The sequence below is a fragment of the Haliotis rubra genome, unplaced genomic scaffold, assembly GCF_003918875.1.
Source record: "Haliotis rubra isolate DU_JTF1 unplaced genomic scaffold, ASM391887v1 Scf1286, whole genome shotgun sequence".
NCBI lineage: Eukaryota > Metazoa > Mollusca > Gastropoda > Lepetellida > Haliotidae > Haliotis > Haliotis rubra.
In genome coordinates, this window is record NW_025765210.1 from 12,029 (window position 1) to 39,756 (window position 27,728).

The 27,728-nt window shown below is 40.4% G+C and overlaps 1 protein-coding gene and 1 long non-coding RNA gene across 2 annotated transcripts; both read left to right on the forward strand.

The window, feature by feature from the left end:
* The first annotated feature begins 856 nt into the window (after positions 1 to 856).
* On the forward strand, positions 857 to 3,595 carry LOC124266888. The gene is made up of 4 exons (XR_006895889.1): positions 857 to 889; positions 3,051 to 3,086; positions 3,382 to 3,423; positions 3,553 to 3,595. It is a non-coding gene; the product is annotated as an uncharacterized LOC124266888 (long non-coding RNA).
* A 107-nt stretch (positions 3,596 to 3,702) lies between these two features.
* Positions 3,703 to 10,397, forward strand: LOC124266891. Its single transcript, XM_046701729.1, has 7 exons — positions 3,703 to 3,765; positions 3,896 to 3,937; positions 4,066 to 4,107; positions 4,237 to 4,278; positions 7,371 to 7,629; positions 9,548 to 9,794; positions 10,125 to 10,397. The coding sequence occupies exons 1-7, from the start codon at positions 3,703 to 3,705 to the stop codon at positions 10,243 to 10,245; spliced, it is 816 nt and encodes a 271-aa protein (XP_046557685.1). The 3' UTR covers positions 10,246 to 10,397.
* Positions 10,398 to 27,728: the final 17,331 nt, after the last annotated feature.

The window sequence follows — 27,728 nt, forward strand, 5'->3', positions numbered from 1 at the left end:
CTCCTCCACTCACTAGACTGTGGACTTACCCGTAGGTGTTACCCTAATTAACCTTCTTGCTCAGTGTCTGCCAACTGGGTGTCTGTCAAATGAGAGATAACCCTACCAACAGTCGACTTGTTGATGTTTGTGATTTGTATGACTTGTATGACTTGTATGTCACAAACAAAACACATTTCAGAGTATTAACGTTCCTGCTTTTTGGGAAACGATACCAAAGCACCAAATGTGTACATTAGTTCATATCAGATGACACCAGGTGTTCCCCAAAAGGGTAAGCATATCCTGTCTTAAATGTAGCACCCGCTATCCACAACATTTCCCTAAAATGGAAAAGTAATATGCATGTCACCATAACTTTCGCTTCTGAGTATACATCCTAGAAACTGATCTACCAAATTTGGTGATACTTAGCATTGACTTTGTATCAAAATGTTATTAAAGGTGTAGAGAAATAGCGTATTGAAATCATAGTATTTTATCGGGTTGAAGAATAAAAGCTCACATTCGGCTCACAAGAGTGACAATGTCTTTTTGCTATTTCTCATACCTCTGTTTATATTTAAAGGCACAATGTCACATCACATTTCTCTAAAAATACATAATGCATTTCTCTCAGTAATACTAACTATCAGCCCTCGGGGAAGCTACCATATAGTTTATTCCAAAAATAGATACACATTTATTAAGGTTGCAATATTAAATTAAAAAGTTCGAATGAAATCATGCAACGTTGCATTAAATCGACTCTCGCGCCCTCTACCGGCCGATAATTATTTCAAGCGAACCCCATAACGTTATGTCCCTTAGAACGCTTTTCACTATTATCCTATTTATAACGCAACTTGTGAATGAGGCCTCCCCGTCGTCGTCGTCCTTCTCCCTCAAGGTAATCATTATCATGTCGTTATCATGTGGGGTTAAAACAAACAAACAAATGTAAAGGTCAAACGTCTGAAGATAAACAGAAGCACTGCCATATAAACGTACGGTACATTTCACCAACAAAAGTCTGCGTGGGACAATCGTGAAAAACGTGTAAATGGCTATTCAGAGACGGATGGGTAAGGTTAATGGGTTCGAATCCTAAATTCGCATGTTATGTTTTTAGGCATGACAGAACCAGACACGGGCTGGAGTTTCTCTACAGCAATGATTAAGATCCATATAGTTTCGACCGTTCTCTCAACGACATGGTACAGCTATAAAAGTCTTCAACGAGAGGTTAATCTTAAGTTCTGTCACTAATTCATATTATAGGAATTTTCAAACTCGGACAGTAATTCAAAGTGAAATGTCAAAATCGGATGAGAAGTTTTGTAAAGCGTCTTTTGTAAGTATAAAATATATGCCTGGTATGTATAGTTCCGGTGAGCAAAACAGTTCACATTCCCAGGTACTTTGTCACTTATCTTGGTGTAAATGATAGAATATGGGGCTGAAAAAATGGAAACTAATCGAAGTAGCAAGAAAATAATTGAAATATCGGGAAAATAATAGTTGCTCTGAGAAAATAATCGAAACTAAGAGAATAGCAAAAACAGAAACATATTATGTGACGAAAGTTGTGGGTGTTAAAAGTTATGCAGGGGCGGATACAGCTTTTTGAGGAAGGGGATGGACACTATTGAGAAAAGGGAGGGTGCACACTTCATTTTCACCCGAGTTTCAATGGTCATTTAATAAACTTTCAGTACAAAGGGGTGGGTGGGTGTGTGCGCACCCTGCAAACCAAACACACATTTCTGAGCGTTTTGCATAATTTTAAATAAGGGAGTGAGTGAGTATGGTTTTACGGTGCTTTTAGCGATATTCCAGCAACAGTATGGCGGGGACACCAGAAATGGGTTTCACACATTTTACCCATGTGGGGAATCGAACGGGACTTCGGCGTGACGAGCGAACGCTTTAACCACTAGGCTAACCCACCGCCCCGCATAATTATAAAGATATGCTACGACAACTGCGACAGTGCATGTTATACATGAGCCTAACAACAAAAGTAAACAAAGGATAATGGCGCATAGAAATATCTTTTCCTGTTTATCGATGATATTGAACGAAAGTTGACATGTGATTACTTTGATGTAGTGTCTTTCTAAAAATGAAACAGATGTAAAACATCTACAATACTAGAACAGTATGGGTACGATGTAACGAATCGTGGCAGAGTGACTGACTGAGTGAGTTTAGTTTTACGCCGCTTTTAGCAATATTCCAGAAATATCACGGAAAACGGGCTTCAAACATTGTGCCCATATGGGGAATCGATCCCGGATCTTTGGCGTGACGAGTAAACACTTCAACCACTGGGCTATCATGTGGCTGAAGTACTATGCTGGTCGATCTGGAGTGAGTGTGAGTTTAGTTTTACGCCGCACTCAGCAATATTGCACCCATATGGCGGCGGTCTGTAAATAATCGAGTCTGGACCATACAATCCAGTGATCAACTGCATGAGCATCGATCTACGCAATTGGGAACCGATGACATGTGTCAACCAAGCCAGCGAGCCTGACCCGTTAGTCGCCTCTTGCGACAAACATGGGTTACTGAAGGTTCATTCTAACCCGGACCTTCACGGGTGGTCGATATGGAACTCTTGGTAGGACGATGCACTAGTCGGACGATTCTCCAAATATGCTTACACACCTGAATTGAGTCTAACTTCTTTGTAATAATGGCTGCATAATTTACATTCTTTACGAGTCCGTACAAAGGATAAAGCTTTTCGAACCTCCAGCTAAGTTATTGATAAATACTTTACCGTATTGCCGTTTTCAGTGTCAATGATCGAATGGTAAATAAATCATGACGTTTAATATCAACATTCCTGTTTATTCTATTACTGTATACCGAGGAACTAACAATATGATGAAATGTTTTTCTTTTATACAAAGGATAAGCAAAGTCAAGCAGTTGGACAGAGGTATGACATGAATATATTTAAAGAAATCATGACGTTTAATATCAACATTCTTGTGAATTCTAATACTGTACACCGAAGAGGTATTTAATTGATGCATTCAGTTTTTCATTTAACTTTGCAGGATAGAAACCAAGGAAAATCAAGCAGAGGAACAGAGGTATGACATGAATATAAGGAAATAATCATAATGTTTAACATCAACATTCTTGTGTATTCTATTACTGTACACCGAAGAACTGATTAAATGAGGAACTAAAATATTTCTATTTTATTTTGCAGGGTAGAAACAGAAGACAAGAAACCTCAAGCAGAGGAACAAAGGTTTGGCATGAATAGACGTGTATATAAATTAATCATGATGTTTAATGTCAAAATTCCTCTTTATTCTATTATTAGTGTACACCAAAGAGCTAATTAAAGGCTGCACTCAAATGTTTTATTTAATTTTTCAGGAAAGAAACACAAGCAAAGAAAACTCCAACAGAGGAAGAAAGGTGTGGCATGAATATACGTGTATATAAATTAATCATGATGTTTAATATCAAAATTCCTGTTTATTCTAGTAGTGTACACCAAAGAGCTAATTAAAGGTTGCACTCAAATGTTTTTATTTAATTTTTCAGGAAAGAAACACAAGCAAAGAAAACTCCAACAGAGGAAGAAAGGTGTGGCATGAATATACGTGTATATAAATTAATCATGATGTTTAATGACAAAAATTCCGCGTTATTCTAGTAGTGTACACCAAAGAACTACTTAAAGGATGCACTCAAATGTTTTTATTTAATTTTTCAGGAAAGAACCACAAGCAAAGAAACTCCAACAGAGGAAGAAAGGTGTGGCATGAATATACGATGTATATAAATTAATCATGATGTTTAATGTCAAAATTCCGCGTTATTCTAGTAGTGTACACCAAAGAGCTACTTAAAGGATGCACTCAAATGTTTTTATTTAATTTTTCAGGAAAGAAACACAAGCAAAGAAAACTCCAACAGAGGAAGAAAGGTGTGGCATGAATATACGTGTATATAAATTAATCATGATGTTTAATGTCAAAATTCCGCGTTATTCTATTAGTGTACACCAAAGAGCTACTTAAAGGTTGCACTCAAATGTTTTATTTAATGTTTCAGGAAAGAAACACAAGCAAAGAAAACTCCAACAGAGAAAGAAAGGTGTGGCATGAATATACGTGTATATAAATTAATCATGATGTTTAATTTCAAAATTCTGCGTTATTCTATTAGTGTATACCAAAGAAGCTACTTAAAGGATGCACTCAAATGTTTTTATCTAATTTTCAGGATAGAAACACAAGCAAAGGAAACTCAAACAGAGGAACAAAGGTGTGATATTTATGTATTGTTACGTGCAGTAGTTAACCTGGCACCTGTATAAGGGCTGTGCGTGAAACCGACAACCAACAAAGCAACATCTTGAAATTAACAACTGTATTCTAAAATTTACTAATTTTACAAATTAATACAAATCACGTTATTACAGTGTACATTCAAGGGCAATATAATACAGTGATTTTAGCAATAAAGAGATGGTAATATCAACCACCTTGTAGCAATGGTTAAGTTTCCAGATTGAGTATCCAGAGTTAAAATGATCTCCACGCCATTGCTGATATTTTTGTAACTTGAGGTGTAAAGCGAGATGAAAGGCAAGAGTTAACTCCCTTATATATCTACACCTAAAGACTCCATAGGAATCTCCAACTTCACTGGGATATATCCTGAAATTGGAAATACACCTTAATACATTTCCGATAATCACACATTTGTCATTTATCATTAAGAAAAGCAGAATCTATTTATATAGAAGCAAAGAAAACTTTTTTAGAAAGTTTTCACGAAATTTGATATGAAACTGATAGACTGACTCTGTTAAAAAGTAAGAGAACAGAATATCAATAGTTGAATTTAGTTGCCTCACCCTGACAAGAATAAGTAGTGATCCAAAGAGTGTTTTAATCTTTTGTTCCAGGATCAACTCCTCAATTATTTTGCTGTAAAAAGCATTTACATTCGCTTTTTCATGTTGAATGATCGGACAAATATAGTCAAATTGGGGAAATGAGGTGGGAAAGCTACATGTACATAATTATTTCCATATTTACCCCACTAACTTAAATTAGTATTGATACCTGGACAAAGCGTGTCAGTAAGAATGTATCATTTGTTCGAGAAATGAAAAGCGCAAAAAATGTAAAACCCCGGAGAAACACCACCTGTATTTTATACTGTTGGGGCATACGATACACAATCCATCGATCCAACAAAATTCTGACTTTTATAGTACTCCACGCACAGCACTGTGAAGGATATCTGTGGTGTTCAGGCAAAATAGAATATGTTCCAGAAACCAAACCCACAGACACGTACAAACCAGTGACCCACCACCACTCGTACCTGGTGAGGAGGTTCTGGCCCGGTGGGAGGACGACCGATGGTACCACAAAGGTAGGGAACATTGCGGATAGGATTAGTTTTAGGAGTCTGTTAGCATTGTGGCTTCATAAGCGAGCACCTATCCAGTCTTTAATAGTGCTGGTATTTGCATATAACCTGCGATACGATACATCACGATACTGAAAGTCTCGTCACGAATATATATTGCCAAAGTATTGTGCACTGAAGCAGCGATACGATACGAATCCCTATATAAGGGTGGCGATACATTACGTATCACGATACTAAAACCTTTAATTCTAACACTAACTATAAAACTCCTTTAAGATCAAAACAAAACCAGTTATAAAGTATTTCGTCAAATTCCGCCAGCGTCGTTCAATGTTCATTCGGAAAGAAGATACTTTAAGTTTATACACGGACTTTGTGAATGTTGATAACATGCGAGTGCTATGTCTGACACATGTACAGTTCTTGAACGCAAGAATTTCGGAGAAAATGTTTACTTATGAAGGGAAAATAAGTAAGCATATATTTTAATCATCAAACAAAAGTAAGTCTTTTTCTTGACAGATATCGCGATTCGGCAATATTCAAAGCTAAATATCGATGTATTGTGGCTCATTTAAAATAGCGTATCGATTCACTGTATCGGCGGCCCATGGATCGATGCATCGATGCGTATCGATGGATCGTCACACCACTAGACTCTTTAATGAGGTGAGGAGGTCTTGGCCCGGTGGGAGGACTACCGATTGTACTACAAAGGTAGGAAACATTGCCGATAGGATTAGTTTTAGGAGTCTGTTGGCATCGTGGCTTCATAAGCAAGCACCCTGGTCATTAGTCAGTCACCGCCTGTCACTAATCCTAGTAGACATTTGATGACGGTGAGGAGGTTTTGTTTGGGTGTTTTCATATCGAAGACCCGGGTTTGATTCCCCACTCAACATTTCAGGAAGGATTGTCCAGTGCATGGATAAATACAGCTACAAGGTGAAAGATACCACAGGCCGAGATGACATCATCAGTGGGGAAGATATCGTCCGGATAACTGATCCTTACGACACTGTGTCCTCTCACAAGGTAACACTTGAATAGGTTTACTGAGGAAATATTTCTGTTATTTCGATTTCCCACATGGGTACACTCGTGTGAGGCCCATTTCTGGTGTCCCCCGATATTGCTGGAATATTGCTAAAAGCGGCGTAAACCTAAAATTCACTCACTCATTCATTTCAGAGCAGCATCATGCTCGCGATCTAGCTTAGCAGTGGCAGGCCTTCCAAAGAAAACTTTCCCACTGTGCAGAAACCCAGATAAGCCCACATTAATCGTGGAAATAGCAACATAAACAGTACAAACGGCTACGAAAGACTATGAAACATTTTTTGTATCAGCGAATTTTGACCTCTACTGCGCATGCCCATTACGACCCGCGCTTCTCAAATTTCCGAGCAATCTTGAATCGCCTCGCGTAGAAAAAGTATTGAATATGTCGAAATAATTGCTGTCAATCATTTCATACGAATGGAAAGTAAACTAAACAAGTGTGCACACAAGTATGATGATGATAAATGCCAAATAACACATCACAAATACTATAAAAAGGGAATGTTACTTTTGTCTAAGCTAGAAAATGTCAACATGCGGTCGAGACTTCCTCTTCCATGTGCGCATGCGCAAAATCGAAGCTGCAGGCTCTTCGTTTTTATCCCGATTCAGCGATTTAAAGTTGCCGTTTTACTGTTTCAGTAGCGAGGTATTATGTTTATGTTGCTATTTCCACGATTAATGTGGGTTTTCTGCGTTTTTCTGCACAGTGGGGAAAGTTTTCTTTGGTAGGCCTGAGTAGGGGTCCACCTTGATCTTCTTCCGATTATAGCTTGAATATAACAAGCGCGGGAACGTACTGACGTTTCCATTAATTTGATTAACATGTTGAAGTGTTTTGATCCTCTGTGTAACCACCTCTGTTGTGTAAATCCGTGCCTCATAATTGAGTTTTCTTTCTGTCACAGAGAGCCAGTGGCTGTGTACTGGCCCCACACCCTATCTACTACTGGAGCTACGCCCCTGGTCGGGTGGTAGAAACGCTTGATCAGCATCTAACTGTCCGTTTCTATGACAACAATCAGAAAAACATCAACAGATGGGACGTGTACGCTGCCAGGGACCGAGCGAAACATGACAAGGACGTGGCGGAGATTCGCCAGCGAGAGAAAGACTGGGAGGGACTGGAGGCTTTCATCAGAGACGAATCAGGCGTGTATAAACTAGGTACGTCAACGGAGACGAACCAGGGTTGTACAGACTGGGTAGGTCACCAGAGACGGATCAGATGTGTACAGACAGGTAGGTCACCGGAGACGAATCAGGCGTGTAATAGACCGGGTAGGTCACAGAGAAGAGTCAGGGGTATACAGAATTGGTAGGTCATAGAGACAAATCAGGTGTGTACCGACTGGGTAGGTGACCAGAGACGAATCAGGGGTATACAGACTGGGTAGGTCACCAGAGACGAATTAGGGGTATACAAACTGGGTAGGTCAACAGAGATGAATCAGGGGTATACAGACTGGGTAGGTGACCAGAGACGAATCAGGGGTATACAGACTGGGTAGGTCACCAGAGACGAATTAGGGGTTTACAAACTGGGTAGGTCAACAGAGACGAATCAGGGTTTACAAACTGGGTAGGTCAACAGAGATGAATCAGTGGTATACAGACTGGGTAGGTCACCAGAGACGAATTAGGGGTATACAGACTGGGTAGGTCACCAGAGACGAATTAGGGATTTACAAACTGGGTAGGTCAACAGAGACGAATTAGGGGTTTACAAACTGGGTAGGTCAACAGAGATGAATTAGGGGTATACCGACTGGGTAGGTGACCAGAGACGAATCAGGGGTATACAGACTGGGTAGGTCACCCAGAGACGAATTAGGGTTTACAAACTGGGTAGGTCAACAGAGATGAATCAGGGGTATACAGACTGGGTAGGTCACCAGAGACGAATCAGGGGTATACAGACTGGGTAGGTGACCAGAGACGAATTAGGGGTTTACAAACTGGGTAGGTCAACAGAGACGAATTAGGGTTTACAAACTGGGTAGGTCAACAGAGATGAATCAGGGGTATACAGACTGGGTAGGTGACCAGAGACGAATTAGGGATTTACAAACTGGGTAGGTCAACAGAGACGAATTAGGGGTTTACAAACTGGGTAGGTCAACAGAGATGAATCAGGGGTATACAGACTGGGTAGGTGACCAGAGACGAATTAGGGGTTTACAAACTGGGTAGGTCAACAGAGACGAATTAGGGGTTTACAAACTGGGTAGGTCAACAGAGATGAATCAGGGGTATACAGACTGGGTAGGTGACCAGAGACGAATCAGGGGTATACAGACTGGGTAGGTGACCAGAGACGAATTAGGGGGTTTACAAACTGGGTAGGTCAACAGAGACGAATAAGGGGTTTACAAACTGGGTAGGTCAACAGAGATGAATCAGGGGTATACAGACTGGGTAGGTGACCAGAGACGAATCAGGGGTATACAGACTGGGTAGATGACCAGAGACGAATTAGGGGTTTACAAACTGGGTAGGTCAACAGAGACGAATTAGGGGTTTACAATCTGGGTAGGTCAACAGAGATGAATCAGGGGTATACAGACTGGGTAGGTGACCAGAGACGAATTAGGGATTTACAAACTGGGTAGGTCAACAGAGACGAATTAGGGGTTTACAATCTGGGTAGGTCAACAGAGATGAATCAGGGGGTATACAGACTGGGTAGGTGACCAGAGACGAATCAGGGGTATACAGACTGGGTAGGTCACCAGAGACGAATTAGGGGTATACAGACTGGGTAGGTCAACAGAGACGAATCAGGGGTATACAGACTGGGTAGGTCACCAGAGACGAATTAGGGGTTTACAAACTGGGTAGGTCAACAGAGATGAATCAGGGGTATACAGACTGGGTAGGTCACCAGAGACGAATTAGGGGTATACAGACTCGGTAGGTCAACAGAGATGAATCAGACGTGTACAGACAGGTAGGTTACCAGAGACAAATCAGGCGTATTCAGACAATGTAGGTTATCAGGCATACTTATAACACCATAGACACGATACTGTCTGCCATGAATGAACTAGTGGCTGCTAAGCAAATACTATATCTACGTTTATAGGTACAATAGAAAAACAGATGGGACGTCAGCAGAAATATTCCGTGAGATGGGGCGATGGCCATTGCAGCGAACAGATGTCCATCCACATCTATGGAACATACACCCCTATCATCAAGTTCAAGGTCGGCAGCTACATCCTGGCACTTGCTGACCCTGACAGAATACATTTCCTTCCGGGTCAAGTGAAAAATGTCCACAGAGATGGAGACGATCAAAAGCTAGAAGTGGAGTTTGTCAATGGGAAAAGGTATTACAGGAATGTTTGAGATGGATCAGTTATGGTTAATCAAGAGACAAAATATGGATTGTTTTCTAAATCTTTTTGAAAACTTCATACTGGTTATGTTTTATCATGACACCTACAAACGTACTTCCTGTTGTTAAACGCAGATGTGACATACTTGGAGACACCAGTAGCGATATTCGATGGCCACCTCGTTTAAATATGTCACCCGCAGGTATAGTTCAAATCCTCATATAGATTTACATGTAAAGACATGGATGTGCAACATCTTGAGACTACATCAATACTGTATAGTGTTGAAACATACTTTCACTCACGAATTCTTGGTTTCAGCTCAAACAATGTACTCTCCAAACATAGTTACTGGATGAACAAGATGGCGTTCCATGAGGCGGAGGAGATGTTTCTGAGGCATCACCAAGACATGAGTGATGAGGAAGACTCCCCTCGTTAAGACTAGACTGCATTTTGGTCATCTCCATCCAATATATGACATCTCGGAGAGCATCTGGAAGAATCCATACTGGATCTAGAGTCACTAGTTTCACAATTCACGTGACTGTCACATGACACAATATGGCAGAAGTCACGGCCCTTATATACTAACACTGCCCTATTGAAGTCTCTGGCTTCCTAACTCACGTGGCCCAATATGAAAATGGCCGTGACCAATTTGTGTGATTATTGCTTTATATGAAAGTGAATGTATTTTCACCATGATTATGTTATCAAAATCGTCCGCCATGTTGTACAAACCACATACCGAGGAATCAGTCCGTGTTGCTTCCAGTGAATACACGCACCGTCAATATTTCCATGGTGTCCGAGGTATTATCTTGGTGACGAGGGTACCAGTCGAATTGAGCCAGCTCCAAAATACCCCAGCAAATTTGGTCAAATTGGCCCGGATATTTGTCAAATTTCCCAAAGGGGTAGTCAGAATAGCCCAGTTTATTTGAAATGATTAAATATATTCCATAACTGCATAGTTTTTGTCAATTTTGATATTATATTCTTCATATAAAAGGTATTAATAAGTAATATTTCTGATAAATGTTCCATTAGTAAACACATAACAGCAAAATGAATATCCCTGTATAGAAAACACTCTAATACCAATCATTATGCATGTTATTTGCTCTTATGAGTTTACTAATGGAACATTTATAAGAAATATTACTTCCTAATAACTTTTATACTTCAGCTAGCTAGTATTACACTGACGTGCAAAAGAAAGTTCACACTTGGTGCTTTGAGATGCCTGAGGTGCCTGACTCTGACGATGTGGGTTCAAATCCCGTATGGGACTGAACCTAAGAAAAGTCCTAGAATCTGCATTTTACTGAGAAAGTGTAATCTTAAAACTAAATGTTATAAATAGCCTTTAGTTTTGGCAATGGCATTACATGCCGTCCTTTCTTCTTCGTAAAGTAAATACATGAATTAAAATAATGCTTGTATTATTGATGATTTGTGTGTTTGTATTCTTTTCCTCTCTATAACAATCCCCGATGCAGCAGAATAGAATGTGATTTAACACAGCTATGCAGCTACTAGTTCAGTAACATTTAGAGGATGGTAGGGTAGCCTGGTGCCTAAAGCCTTAACTTGTCACGCCGAACACATGGGTTTAATCCCCACATGGGTACAATGTGTGAAGCCCATTTGTGGTGTCCCCGCCTTGATATTTGCTGGAATATTGCGTTAAAACGGCATTAAACTAAACTCGCTCACTCACAAGACCTGGGATTCAAACACACACCACGCGATTCCTGGTTCGCAAAAGAATTGGGATTCGAACACACAAAACGCAATTCCTGGTTCACACAAGACTTGGGATTCGAACATACAAAACGCAATTCCTGGTTCAAACAAGACATGGGATTCGAACAACACAAGGCGATTCCTGGTTGGCACAAGACCTGGGATTTGAACACCCAAAACGCGATTCCTGGTTCGCACAAGACCTTGGATTCGAACACACAAAACGCAATTCCTGGTTGGCACAAGACCTGGGATTCCAACACACAAAACAGGATTCCTGGTTGGCACAAGACCTGGGATTCCAACCCCCAAAACACGATTCCTGGTTCGCACAAGACCTGGGATTCGAAGACACAAAAGACGATTCCTGGTTCGCATTAAGACCTGGGATTTGAACACACAAAACGCGATTCCTGGCTTGAAAGGTTGTTTATGAATTAATGTTATTAATAATGCACAAAGTTCTAGACAGTAACCATTCGGAAAACTTGTTAGTGCCCTAAATCTGAGAGAGAGAGATGGATGTAACACCAGTATGAACGGTGTTTAGGGTAACAACATGACAAGACAGGTTGTAGAGTGAGGGAGGGAGATGGATGTAACGCCAGTATGAACAGTGTTTAGGGTAACATCATGACAAGAGAGGTTGTAGAGTGAGTGAGGGAGATGAATTTAACGCCAGTATGAACGGTATTTAGGGTAACATCATGACAAGAGAGTTTGTAGAGTCAGTGAGTGAGTTTGGTTTAACGCCAGTATGAACAGTGTTTAGGGTAACATCATGACAAGTGAGTTTGTAGAGTGAGTGAGAGAGATGGATGTAACGCCAGTATGAACGGTGTTTAGGGTAACATCATGACAAGAGAGAGGTTGTAGAGTGAGTAAGGGAGATGGATGTAACACCAGTATGAACAGTGTTTAGGGTAACATCATGACAAGTGAGGTTGTAGAGTGAGTGAGGGATATGGATGGGTTTAAAGCCAGTATGAACGGTGTTTAGGGTAACATCATGACAAGTGGGGTTGTAGAGTGAGTGAGGGAGATGGATGTAACGCCAGTATGAACGGTGTTTAGGGTAACATCATGACAAGCGAGTTTGTAGAGTGAGTGAGGCAGTTGGTTAACGCTTGTATGAGTCAGTGAGCTTGTAGAGTGAGTGAGAGAGATGGATTTAACGCCAGTATGAACGGTGTTTAGGGTAACATCATGACAAGTGAGTTTGTAGAGTGAGTGAGAGAGATGGATGTAACGCCAGTATGAACGGTGTTTAGGGTAACATCATGACAAGAGAGAGGTTGTAGAGTGAGTAAGGGAGATGGATGTAACACCAGTATGAACAGTGTTTAGGTAACTTCATGACAAGTGAGGTTGTAGAGTGAGTGAGGGATATGGATGGGTTTAAAGCCAGTATGAACGGTGTTTAGGGTAACATCATGACAAGTGGGGTTGTAGAGTGAGTGAGGGAGATGGATGTAACGCCAGTATGAACGGTGTTTAGGGTAACATCATGACAAGTGAGTTTGTAGAGTGAGTGAGGCAGTTGGTTAACGCTTGTATGAGTCAGTGAGCTTGTAGAGTGAGTGAGAGAGATGGATTTAACGCCAGTATGAACGGTGTTTAGGGTAACATCATGACAAGTGAGTTTGTAGAGTGAGTGAGAGAGATGGATGTAACGCCAGTATGAACGGTGTTTAGGGTAACATCATGACAAGAGAGAGGTTGTAGAGTGAGTAAGGGAGATGGATGTAACACCAGTATGAACAGTGTTTAGGGTAACATCATGACAAGTGAGGTTGTAGAGTGAGTGAGGGATATGGATGGGTTTAAAGCCAGTATGAACGGTGTTTAGGGTAACATCATGACAAGTGGGGTTGTAGAGTGAGTGAGGGAGATGGATGTAACGCCAGTATGAACGGTGTTTAGGGTAACATCATGACAAGCGAGTTTGTAGAGTGAGTGAGGCAGTTGGTTAACGCTTGTATGAGTCAGTGAGCTTGTAGAGTGAGTGAGAGAGATGGATTTAACGCCAGTATGAACGGTGTTTAGGGTAACATCATGACAAGTGAGTTTGTAGAGTGAGTGAGAGAGATGGATGTAACGCCAGTATGAACGGTGTTTAGGGTAACATCATGACAAGAGAGAGGTTGTAGAGTGAGTAAAGGGAGATGGATGTAACACCAGTATGAACAGTGTTTAGGGTAACATCATGACAAGTGAGGTTGTAGAGTGAGTGAGGGATATGGATGGGTTTAAAGCCAGTATGAACGGTGTTTAGGGTAACATCATGACAAGTGGGGTTGTAGAGTGAGTGAGAGAGATGGATGTAACGCCAGTATGAACGGTGTTTAGGGTAACATCATGACAAGCGAGTTTGTAGAGTGAGTGAGGCAGTTGGTTAACGCTTGTATGAGTCAGTGAGCTTGTAGAGTGAGTGAGAGAGATGGATTTAAGGCCAGTATGAACGGTGTTTAGGGTAACATCATGACAAGAGAGAGGTTGTAGAGTGAGTAAGGGAGATGGATGTAACACCAGTATGAACAGTGTTTAGGGTAACATCATGACAAGTGAGGTTGTAGAGTGAGTGAGGGATATGGATGGGTTTAAAGCCAGTATGAACGGTGTTTAGGGTAACATCATGACAAGTGGGGTTGTAGAGTGAGTGAGGGAGATGGATGTAACGCCAGTATGAACGGTGTTTAGGGTAACATCATGACAAGCGAGTTTGTAGAGTGAGTGAGGCAGTTGGTTAACGCTTGTATGAGTCAGTGAGCTTGTAGAGTGTGAGTAGAGAGAGATGGATTTAACGCCAGTATGAACGGTGTTTATGGTGACATTTGTTTAGGTTCAGGTTTGAGTGAGGTTGTGAACAGAGGAGCCTGGTTCCTTGAATTTACTCGGGCTAACGCTGACTTTACAAGTATTTTACACATGAAATCAGCACAAGGCAGGGAAATAATCAGTATCATCATTGTAACGAATTGGGATTGATCATGACCGCTGATTGAACGGTCACCCTTCCAAGGTTTGGGGATAAACTTGATTGTTGAAAAGGCAGACATTCGATAAATTAAGATTGAGCACTTAATTGTTGTTTTTCATATAATATATTCTTGTGTGAAAGTGGTGTATTTCGGTCAGTTGTGGTAACATTAACGGTTTTGTATCAGTACAATGTGTGAAGCCCATTTCTGGTGTCCCCGCCGTGATATTGCTGGAATATTGATAAAGCGGCGTAAAACTAAACTCAGTCTGTCAGTCAGTTGTATCAGTCATATACCTGATAGGACATGGCTTTGCACTGCTTTGAGCAATATTCCAGCAATATCAACAACAACAACAAAAACACAAAAAAACACACCCAAACAAACAGACACACACACACACACACACACACACACACACACGAGATAATTAAAAAGGAAAGTACACGGACACTGCACGTTCTCAAAGTGTGTCCATTTTCCATTGATCACATTATATCATAAACGAAACTTTTTCAATGAATAAGGTATCAACTCGATGGGTTCCAAAGCTTGATATGGTACAACATATCGTTTGAGGCTGATTCAGAAAGGTTCTTGCAACTATTTGTATCTATGGATGAAGCCTTGGTTCGCCACTTCGAGCCTAACTACAAGAAAAACAGTGGAAGGTTTTGCCATTGCCACCACAACAAACGTTAAAGACATCATCATCCTTCCAACATCGGTGGCAAAAGTGTACCGCCGTAGATAGAGTTGAAGCAGTAGTTAGGACGTAACCCCGGTACCACAATCACGAAAGTGGGCTAAGACGATCTGTACCTCGTTCCTCGTTCACACAAACTAAACAACGATATGATAGGAAAATATGAAAGTTTCAAAACATAACTTGATGTTTTTAGGATTTAGTTATGCTTTTATTAAAATTATTGCCAGATACACGTCAAACCTTCAATTTCACATGGAGCAGTTTTGCATACAGTCGAAACCCGTTTATCCGGACCTTTTGGTTACACCCAGAAATCGTCCGGATAGCATGGCGTCCGGTTAACTGGATCAAACAAGCAAAACGTTTTGCTGATGTATATTGAATATTTATTCATGTACACACACACACACACACACACACACACACACACACACACACACACACACACACACACACACACACACACACACACACACACACACACACACACACACACACACACACACACACACACACACACACACACACACACACACACACACACACACACACACACACACACACACACATACACATAAATAAATAAATCAAGAGGTAATAAGCAAAACAATTAATCATAACATATATACAAGTGATCGTAAATGTACCAATAAACATTCTTCATCTCATTGACTCATATGACACATTACGTCTTACTTAACTTCACTCAATATCTTGACATTTCCCATGAAGCACATGTATTTTAAAAAGTCTGTCCTAGATGTTTGTTTCTGTTGGTTTCATCCAGTTTTTAACTAAGTCCATCACCAGATTCACTGAACCTTCGTCGCCATTACATTCGTAGAATGTCAGCAACCTGTTGGCGTGTATAAGGGTCACGACGTCTGTCATTGTATCATGTAACAGTCACGTGAAATTGTGACTACATCCAATATGGATTTTTCAGACGCTTTCCGAGATGTCATATATTGGATGGAGATGACCTGAATGCAGTCTATCCGTAACGAGGGGAGTCTTCCTCATCACTCCTGTCTTGGTAATGCCTCAGAATCATCTTCTTTGCCTCAAGGAACGCCATCTTGTTCATCCAGTAACTAAGTCTGGAAAGTACATTCTTTGAGCTGAAACCAGAATTTGTGAGAGGGAGTATGTTTCTACATTATACAGTATTGGTGTAGTCTCAAGTTGTTGTACATCCATGTCTTTACATGTTAAACTATATGAGGATCCTAACTCTACCCGAGTTTGATCTGTCCATCGAACACGACTACTGGTGGAAATAACAATCCTGGGGACCGTTTTCTGTATTTTGATTAAATATAACTGACTCCATTTCAAACATTCCTGTAATACCTTTTCCCACTGACAAACTCCACTTTGATCGTCTCGATCTCCGGGACATTCTCACTTGACCCGGAAGGAAATGTATTCTGTCAGGGTCAGCAAGTGCCAGGATGTAGCTGCCGACCTTGAACTTGATGATAGGGTGTATGTTCCATAGATGTGGATGGACATCTGTTCGCTGCACTGGCCATCGCCCCATCTCACGGAATATTTCTGCTGACGTCCTATCTGTTCTTCTACAGTACCTAGAAACGTAGATATAGTATTTGCTTAGCAACCACTAGCTTATTCATGGCAGACAGCATCGTGCCTGTGGTGTTTATAAGTATGAACACGCCTGATTCGTCTCTGGTCACCACCCAGTCTGAATACTCATGATTCGTCTCTGGTCACCTATTTTTCTGTACACATCTGATTCGTCTCTGTGATCTTCCCGGTCTGTAAACGCCTAATTCATCCCTGGTGACCTACCCAGTCTGTACACGCCTGATTCGTCTTTTGTTTCTGGTGACCTACCCAGTCTTTACATTCTTTATTCGTCTCTTGTGACCTACCCAGTCTGTACACGCCTGATTCGTCTTTGGTTTCTGGTGACCTACCCAGTCTGTACATTCTTGATTCGTCTCTTGTGACCAACCCAGTCTGTACACGCCTGGTTCTTCTCTTAGACCTACCCAGTCTATACACCCCTGGTTCGTCTCCGTTGACGTACCTGGTTTTATACACGCCTGATTCGTCTCCGATGAAAGCCCCAGTCCCTCCCAGTCTTTCTCTCGCTTACGAATCTCCGCCACGTCCTTGTCATGTTTCTCTCGGTTCCTGGCAGCGTACACGTCCCATCTGTTGATGTTTTTCTGAGTGTTGTCATAGCAACGGACAGTTACATGCTGACCAAGCGTTTCCATCACTCGGCCAGGGCCGTAGCTCCAGTAGTAGATAGGGTGAGGGGCCAGTACAAACTCAGTCGTGAAGCACAGTTTTACACAACAGAGCAGGTTACACAGAGGATGAAAATGCTTCAACATTGTAAGCAAGTTACGAACATGTCAGTTTACCCCGGCATTTAGTAACACCAGTAAGATTCAATTAGAAGACCTCGACCTTTAAATGGTCGAGTCGGGACCAGACACACCAGTGGTTGATAATATGAGCAACATCCCATGCTAATTGATAACAATTGTTTCTGGAAATGTGGCTTCTCGAAGGATTCGAAAGAATGGTGACCAATGGCCCCACGCCATCAGTATACGGTTACAGGCAACCATACAGAACCCATGGTCTGACAAACGATCCATCAAGTAAGGTCGCAAGTATTGGCTGCATATAATACTCCATGTGAAGAAGACACAGGTTGGAAAAGTTATAATACATGAAACATCATTCTCAGATGAACATAGAAGTAACAGAGAATCAAGAAATATCAGGATAAATGGTAGAGATATTAACCATAATGCTTAATAACCCCGATGGGGCTTTTTAAAGCTAGAGATCCGTTAATTGATCTTCAGTAACCCATGCTTGTCGTAAGGGGCGACTAACGAGGTCGGGTGGTCAGGCTCGCTGGCTTGGTTGACCCATGTTATCGTATCCCAATTTGCGCAGATCGATGCTCATGGTGTTGATCACTGGGTTGTCTGGTCCAGACTCGATTATTTACAGACCGCCACCATATAGCTGGGATATTGCTGAGTGCGGCGTAAAACTAAACTCACTCACTCACGCACTGTCTTGCACTAGACAGATACACTAGCGTAGAACAACATGCATGTTATTATATAGTTGTACTCGACATCATTACATCATCAGCAGAGAGAAGTAAATATATTTTAACAGCATCACTATCTAATTATATGTGTGCTTTACACTTTTTTATCACTTTATTTCTTTTTGATGGGGACATAATTGTTGCATTTGTGGTACATATAAATATACAAAGTATGGACACGAGTGGTAGATAACCCGTAGGCTAGAAGAAAACATTGTGATTAAATTTTATGTGAAGAGGTTATGGCAAGATGACAAGCAAGGTGAAGAATTTACCATAGTTACAGTGGGGATGCTTTACACTTGCTTTCATTTTCCTCAACTGACTCATTAATAAAAATGTAAAAGGAAAGGACTTAGTATACATCCGTGTCTTACACCTAAGTACATTCCAAACATCCGAGATCATGCCTTCATTCCTAACACAGGATTTAACCTATTTACAAATACCTTATAACAATTTCAACGTTATATAATACAACGTCCATGGGAAACGAAGTATTACCCATAATTTGTTGCTGTTAATCCAGTCAAACGGTTTAACGAAATCTAAAACGATTGCGTAGAACTTTATTTGCGAGATATTTTCGAATAAGAGCATTCAATACATCGTCAGCCAAAAAGAAGAAGACAGAGTTACAAACATGACCGATGGAGTTGGCAGTTATAGACTATAATGCATGGTAGTTCTCGCATGCATGTGTACAGGTTCATGGTTTTCAGACTACAGCTGAAGGGGGCAACTCTTGTATCCTTACCTCTTGTCTGTCTGCGACAACTGTAAGCCCTCGCTAAAGGTATGTTTAATGATCTTGTGCACATTTTCTAGATTCCTCATCTTTGTAATTATTACTGTATATGCTCAACTGGCCCATTGCCTGTGGTGTAAGTGGCGTAATCAAAAACGTCTAAACTGATATCATAATGAAATTAGTACTTAAGATAAACAATGCGGTAAGGGACCTGAATCAGATTTGCCACGACTGCTAAATTCATTGAGCACAGCCCCCTTTAAGAATAGAAGTCACAAGCTGGAGCGTTGGGGATACGCTCACCTGGTGTCCAATTGGACACTACTTATAGGAAACTCTTCGTACATACGTATAAAGCTAAAACATATGTACACAGATTACTAGAGTGCGTGAGTTATATTTCACGCTCCACCAATCACTAGTGTGGGCATTCTCTACAACTAATATCGAACTCTATTTTGCAACATTACATCAATCTGGCGGTGTGACAGAAACTGAATACGCTAAAATAAAGCCATGTTGATGAACGTAAATACTGGGGTTATGGTTGATGTGCGTGTGCGTGTGCGTGTGAGTATGTGTGCGTGCGTGCACGCGTGTGTAGAAGGGGTGGGGAGCGGGGTTGAGGTGATTTTAACCCACGTGTCTACATATATCCTGTCACTGTGATTTTAAACTACATATTTCCTCCCGGTGGATCAATTTGTCTTCTTTTACAATCCAATAAGCTAACCTCACCCTTCGTCTGTGTATAGATTTCTCGAGGAATTGACACGACTGGGCCGTTGCATTCATGCACATTGATAGCTCATTTCTCAGAAATCCCACACCGCTACAAAGGACATATTTCTTCGTAAGAAGTTGCACACACTGCAGTTTAGTAACAGTGTTATGTTAAACAGGTCCAGGCCATTCAGCAAAGGAACTGCATGTGCATAACACTGTTCCGAATAATCAATCTATTGACAGATACCCATCGTTACGATAACGGTAGTTTCTGAAGAGAGCCTTTTGTCACTACACGACATAATACAGCCAGTCTCAGTTAAAATGTACAATTGCCAATGGAAACTCGCGGGAAAAAATTGTTTCATGTTCGGTATATTGCATTACTTTTCATGAAGAACAAGCATTAGAGAACCTGTTACTAAATATTCAGCACTCAGGCACAGACAAATACCCTGCAACAGCTCTTTATACTACTGTACTCTGATATTACAATGAAATTTACGTGAAGGCACCCAAGCCACAATGACCAGCTGCCTTTCAACTAGCAATACATTGATATTTTCACAAACAGTAGAATAAGATAGACAGTTTCACATGTCATCTATGTGGAAAAGCAATATGAACATCCGGGCATGTACTTTATTATTTCAGATTTTTATACTTGGTATGAAAGGAAATGACATTGTTAAAACTGATACGCTTTCTCATCGATAATGCTAAAACAGAATTGCTGCGTTTCATATTTGATTATCACCTGTCCTTGTGATACTGTATTGTCAGGCAATAATCTCACATGCTGGTCAAACGATCTTAACAGTCATCTGGATAACAACGCATTCTTTTTTTTGAGTGACGTAAATTACAATGTTTCATTAATTTTGATACAAATAAACAATACCAAATGACAAAAGGTGCAACTCTTAAATCCCTATATTTAGAAGTTGTTTTTCCAAATTGACAACTAATTAATGAAAACCAACAACTTTTTGGTTAACCTGACCTTGAACATTAGACGCATAAACCCTGATCAAAATACCACTGTCACGTAAATTACCAGTCAACAATTGCATCTTTAAATATAAATGGTCATTGGTTATTCTATCATAAAGCAAGGACCAAAGCAGAGAGTTTCGAAGAACATTTGACGTATATGAACGTATAAAACACAGAAACTTGTACATGAATAAAAGCAGGTGGCTTAAAATCACTGGTCCGTGTGTTGTACTGGAAACACCATTCTCATCAGACCTTTTTAGTCACTACAGGCTCCCGTAGAACAACTTCTGCAGTCGCTTCATTCTGGGTCATAGTGGCTAGAATGCCTTTTACATTTTCTCCATATTTTCTGACTTTTCTTTTTGTTTTGCTTTCGCTACGGTTAATTTTCTTTTTCAGCTCTAAACGGTGTACTGGTCTGCTTATAATACTTTTTAACACGTTCCAATTCTTTCCTATTCCATTTGTTTCCCAATTCTGATTTTCCCGTTCTCTGTATTCTCTTTCTTTCTCTGCTTGAGAATTAGCTATAATATCTGTAATAGATGACCACAATTCAAGCAATAATGTATAGATTCCATCATTTAACATAATACCACTTTCCAAACAATCCCAAATAAAAGTAATGTAATTTACGTTAACAGTTAATATTAGACTTCATAAATGCTTTAATATGAATCGCATGCAATAACATCACTACTTTGAAGAGTATCCCAATAGCCATTTGTTTAAGGATAAAACATGCATGTTTTAAGTATTATCATCATAGTGTGCAGTTTCACAAGCATCATATAAAGAACTACATCAATAAATAATCAAACACTGAAATTAGTTCTGTTTACATCTTTAAATTTAAATCTCCACGATCAATCACTGGGTTTACTGCTTTATCACTTGATAGGAAACCATATGTTTCAATATTCAGCTTACTTTATACACCTGTACTTTTATGCAGAAAGATTAATGTAGAGGCAATGAAAAGTAATTTACGTCACACTTCTTGTAATTTACGTTACAGGGCCATGCATGGAAGGCAAAGAATGGTTTTCATAAATCATGTCTGAATTATGAAAGTATTTAAACTGATTAATCAATATATTATCGTAATGTTGCAAAATGTAACTTGGAATTATTATACAGCATAATCATTTGGAAAACACTTATTCTACTGCAGGATGAATCAGGAAACTCCAGTTCATCAAAGTTCACATTCGAATGCTGAAATGACTACTGCTTCCAACGTGTGATTGCATAGGGTATTGTGGTGCACTTTTGCACTTACAAGGGATTTCTGAACATCTACTAAACGTAAATTACAAAACGTAAATTACATCCTTCTATTAAATGATATGTCAGGATGAGGGGCCACATTACTCCGTTTTGGTGATTTAATGTTTGGAAACATACACGGTTATGCTATCCATGTAAAATGGATTAGGGCCAGCATCGATTCCTATGAGACTTATTTTACTGTGACCGTCAGGCAGGATTACATCCTTAAAAATCGTTCCAATAACTGAAGATAAAATGGATTAGTTCGTTCTATTAATTTTACTTGTTGATCAGTTGACATTTGTTTTGCCAAGCAATATTGTGTTCGGCATAGAATACAACCCATTTTACTTGCTAAACTTGTTTATATGTAGTAAATGTTATGTACATCAGTTACCATAACGTAAATTACGTTTACTTCTACCGACAAAATTAAAACAAAAAATTGTCTTTTTGTTTCTTTCTCATTCTTGATTTTTATGTTCTTAAATATAAAAGCACACTTTGAAATTCATTATTTTGGTTTATTACGTTGACTTGTAAGTAATTAGTATTATCTAGAAGAGAATCATTGACGGCAATATGCTTTGCCGACAGCAAGAAAATCATAACCAACTGTAAAGAAACAGTAAGTTTCAAAATATTTTCTCAAATGTTTGTGACTATTGTAGTTTACCATAAATTTCTATTACATCTGACTATTGAATACTGTCGATTTCCATAGGAAAAACGGTTTCCACGGTATGGATAAGCGGGGCCTGTAACCAGTCCGACAGCATTTGTACAACTTAACTGAGAATGACTGAATAATGCTTTGTAAGTCATGTTTATTTCCTCTAGAATTGTGTTTTATATGTTAGAAACGACATATTCTGCTGTTTGCTTGGCATTTAGAAGTTGGTGACTAATGAGAAAGTAAGATTGTGATTTTTTTTATTATATATGATGTCCCGTCCGTGGATAGTAAACTTTTCATCATTTAAAAGCTCTGCAATCCGGCAGCTGTCAATTCTGGATCTCGGCATTGAAATGATCCGCATGAATATGTGTTTAAGAAATTGAGACCAAACAACCGTCAAACAGACTAACATCTTGTCTCTGATAGAAGTAAAGTTCTATATTATGTTGATAAAATTGGTACAAAGAAAACCAGATACTTTGTCCATTTGCAAATATTGCAGTAATCTAGACTGGCCACATATTACAGACTTACAGGGGCTGTATGGGATATATTTATTTCGGGATCTGTGTGTCAAAACAACCGTTCGAGATACGCCAGGCCTACGGAATTAAGTTACTGACCTTGTGCCGTTGTACAAGGTAACCTCAGTGCTACGTCAGTCAGTCGTAAGTCTATGTTTAAAAGTCTATGTACGATCACCTAACGCTGAAGATCGTTTAGTACAACGGCAACCAGGCGTTTAGGAATCGTCTGTCTGAAGCCAATCTGCATACTCTCCTCGAGAAAGGCATCATTTACCCCCTTTTAGCAAAATATCAGACATATAACGTCTTGCCAGGAATGACTATTGCATATTGTATCAATGTTGGGAATGAACCCTAACCAGCTGTGTGGATTGATCATCATATTGTGAGGTTTTGAAGCCGTATGGAGCTCTATTCCTATTCCAAACGGATCACATTGGACCTCCGTAAAGGGTCTTCTTGTCTTTGGGATACCATCCTTGGCCGGATACTCTGAGCTCCTCGACTACTTCTCAGAAGGAAATCTGTGCAGCGACACACGTCGGTTCAGAGAGACAGTTGTGTAAGAGAAGGATCAGTGTAGCAAGACGTTTGGGTCACAGACAGATCAGTGTAGTGAGACGTTTGGGTCACAGACAGATCAGTGTAGTGAGACGTTTGGGTCACAGACAGATCAGTGTAGAGACGTTTGGGGCACAGACAGATCACTGTAGTTAGGTCACAGACAGATCAGTGTAGCAAGACGTTTGGGTCACAGACAGATCAGTGTAGTGAAACGTTTGGGTCACAGACAGATCAGTGTAGAGAGACGTTTGGGTCACAGACAGATCAGTGTAGAGAGACGTTTAGGTCACAGACAGATCAGTGTAGAGAGACGTTTGGGTCACAGACAGATCACTGTAGCGAGACGTTTGAGGCACAGACAGATCACTGCAGCCAGACGTTTGGATTTCAGGTAGATCAGTGTAGCGAGACGTTTGTAGTATTAGCAACATTCATTCGTTATTATTTACCTGTATTTCAACACTGGGCACGGCGGAGATCCGTATTCACATGGTTTATGACATCGGGCATAATCAGCCTGGGACACCTTGACTGTCTCTATACCTTAATATCAATATTTTGTTGGCACAACGAGCTAAATGAGTCACAAATGCTTTCCATTCCCTGAGGTGCCCGAGATATAATCTATATTGTATTCCGTGCCTGGCCCGGGAAGCTAGATTTTCCATATTGTAGAAGTACTTTATAAAATAAATCGGTAATGTTCTTTTTTGATGCCTCCTCCCCCAACAAAACCCAACAACAACCAAAACAAAGCAGACAAACAAAGAGAAAACAAAAGAACCAGCCCCTCCAAAACAAAACAAAACAAGAACAAGAAACAAAACAAAACAAAACAAAACAAAACAAACAAACAAACAAACAAAACCAACGTTGATGACTGCCACTAGATGAACAATGATGAACTTGAACTAGCAACGCTAAGGTCAAGGTAGTGTGGCCAAGAAGTTTAACATCAGGAACTTCAGGAATATCGATGAACTGATATCTTTGAAATCAGCCAAATATCCAATTCCCTTCCATCGACTTAACCATCTAAACTAGAAGTAGAGAAGGCGATTAAGACCATCTCGTTTGTATAATATTTTAATATTCTGACTGAGAAAAAAACTCTCCATGAGGTTACAACATTGGTTGGTTGGCTTGTTGTTTAACGCCGCACTCAGCAATATTCACGCTATATGGCTGTCTGTAAATAAACGAGTATGGACCAAGCAATCCAATCATCAACAGCATGAAGATCGAACTACGCAATTGGAATACGATGATATGTGTCAACCAAGTCAGAGAGCCTGACCACCCGATCCCGTTAGTTGCCTCTTACGTCAAGCACGGGTTGCTGAAGATCAATTCCTACCCGGATCTTCACGGGTATAAGATTACATAGTTACACTGATTGTCTAGTCTCTCCTGATCACCTCAGCCAGGAAGACTTCACACGAAGAGAAAGGATAGTGTTTTCACAAACACCATCGAGACCCTAAAATGTTAACTTGACCATTTCAGCCCCCCTAACGTTGAAAGGCCTATGACCTCGTTTAACATGGCCACTGTGGAGATACTGACATATAATGTATTTCGTTTTACAACGTTTACATGTGTTATGATAGTATTCACAATGCGGACTAACCATATTAGTATTGGCATAATCTGTATTAAGCTACAACTATAGACCTTCACATTGTACGAAAAGTGGGGTAGCCTAGTGGTTAAAGCGTTCACTCGTCGCGCAGAAGACCCGGTTCGGATTCCCGAGGTACAATGCGTGAAGCCAATTTCTGGTGTCCACCGCCGTACAATGCGTAAAACCCAACTCATTAATTTAAACTCATTGTCCATTCACCGTTATGTTTCGCTAAACTCATTCACTAAAACATTCACTAAACTCATTCACTCATTCACTAAACTCATTCACTAAACTCATTCACTAAACTTATTCTATTCACTCACATTCACTAAACTCATTCACTAAACTTATTCATTCACTAAACTCATTCATTAAACACATTCACTAAACTCATTCATTCACTAAACTCACTCACTCACTTCACATTGTCCCACATCCTGTAATAAGTTGTGATTTTCTGTATTATCCTGAATTTACTGCAGTTTACACCGAAACCTCTAAGTCTATTTATCTGGTAGTTGTGATGCTTATCCTAACGTACACGTTGATATCTCCGTAAACAAATAATCACAAACTGCTGAGAATGTTTCATCTTTTCCATGGTTTCAAGCACCTGATAATATCGTTCACTGAACATTGATCCCGCTTTCAAAGAAACAGAATTTTACGTCTTCAAGCAGAATTTTAGTGTCTTCAAGCTGTGACTGAAAAAATTTTTAGTCAAAACGCCCAATCATGTACAAACCAAAAAATAAATGACACTTGTTGGTATGCCTGGCGCTCAGCATTAATGGGTACAACAAAGGACTGGTCGGCTCGGAGTCAGTATATAATGTGTCTGAGTGGGGTATTCATGCTTAACTGCGGCATTGTATCTCAGTGGGCTAGCACTATAAACCAGCTTAAGTCTGGCCTAGTATATGAGCCACACGCACAATGCACGTCGTCATATGAGCGAAATATTCTCAACTACAACGTTAAACCCCATTTCACCTCACCTCACCTCACCAAGTTACGTGCAACCCGATCAGCGACGGACGACATAGTTTCGCTGATCATGCTTTAACCTGCCATAGCAACTAAAGGGAATGTGACTGTACTTGTCAAAGGAACAGTGTCACATGCAACTAGCTGATCAATACTATAGATTAGGTGATATAATTTCGTTCGGTTGACGGTATCGTTCAAATCACAGCGCAACACATAGAGTGGGTTCCTTGTCGTTGTGAGGAGTTGATGGATTAAAGAAGAGGAGATTGGTGGCTTAAAGAAGAGGAGATTGATGGATTAAAGAAGGGGAGGTTTGATTAAAGAACAGGAGACTGACATTCATGAAGTGGATGTTCAACTGCGACTGCCATGCCGTTACTGGTCGCGCCCCAGAATACCAGTGAGTATATTCAGATAGTAGAATAGTTCCTGTGTTCATTATCCAGAAACCAACATTGTTACGACAGTGAGTAAATTCTGATAGTTGAATAGTTCCTGTGCTCATTATCTAGAAACCAACATTGTTACGACAGTGAGTAAATTCTGATAGTTGAATAGTTCCTGTGCTCATTATCAGAAAGTCCAAAAACACACACGTGTTCCACCTTCCACTGTGATCCACTTTGCACTCAAGGCGCAAGGTTGTGTTCCACATTCCGCATTCCACTCAAGGACCATGGGATGGTACCACATTGAACACAAGGTCCATTGGTGTGTTCCACTTTGCACTAAAGATCAGAAAGTCCTAAAACACACACGTGTTCCACTTTCCACTGTGATCCACATTCCACTCGAGGCCCATAGGTGTGTTCCACATACCCCTCAAGGCCCGTAAACCCACTGCTTATCGTTAAGGTCTACTGTTCACTATAGGCCCATTAACTCACGACCCATTGGTAAGGTCCACTTTACACTCATGGCCCATGAACCCACTGCTTATCGTTAAGGTCTACTGTTCACTATAGGCCCACTAACCAACGACCCATTGGTCAGGTCAACTTTCCACTCATGGCCCATGAACCCACTGCTTATCGTTAAGGTCTACTGTTCACTATAGGCCCACTAACTCACGACCCATTGGTCAGGTCCACTTTACACTCATGGCCCATGAACCCACTGCTTATCGTTAAATTCTAGTGTTCACTATAGGCCCACTAACCCACGACCCATTGGTCAGGTCCACTTTCCACTCATGGCCCATGAACCCACTGCTTATCGTTAAATTCTAGTGTTCACTAT

Excerpts from the sequence above, each read along its gene's own strand:
- LOC124266891 (XM_046701729.1), top strand. The coding sequence starts at position 3,703 with ATGTTTTTATTTAATTTTTCAGGAAAGAACCACAAGCAAAGAAACTCC. Across the intron at positions 3,938-4,065 it reads ACTCCAACAGAGGAAGAAAG|GAAAGAAACACAAGCAAAGA; the intron begins GTGTGGCATGAA and ends TTAATGTTTCAG. Across the intron at positions 4,108-4,236 it reads ACTCCAACAGAGAAAGAAAG|GATAGAAACACAAGCAAAGG; the intron begins GTGTGGCATGAA and ends TCTAATTTTCAG.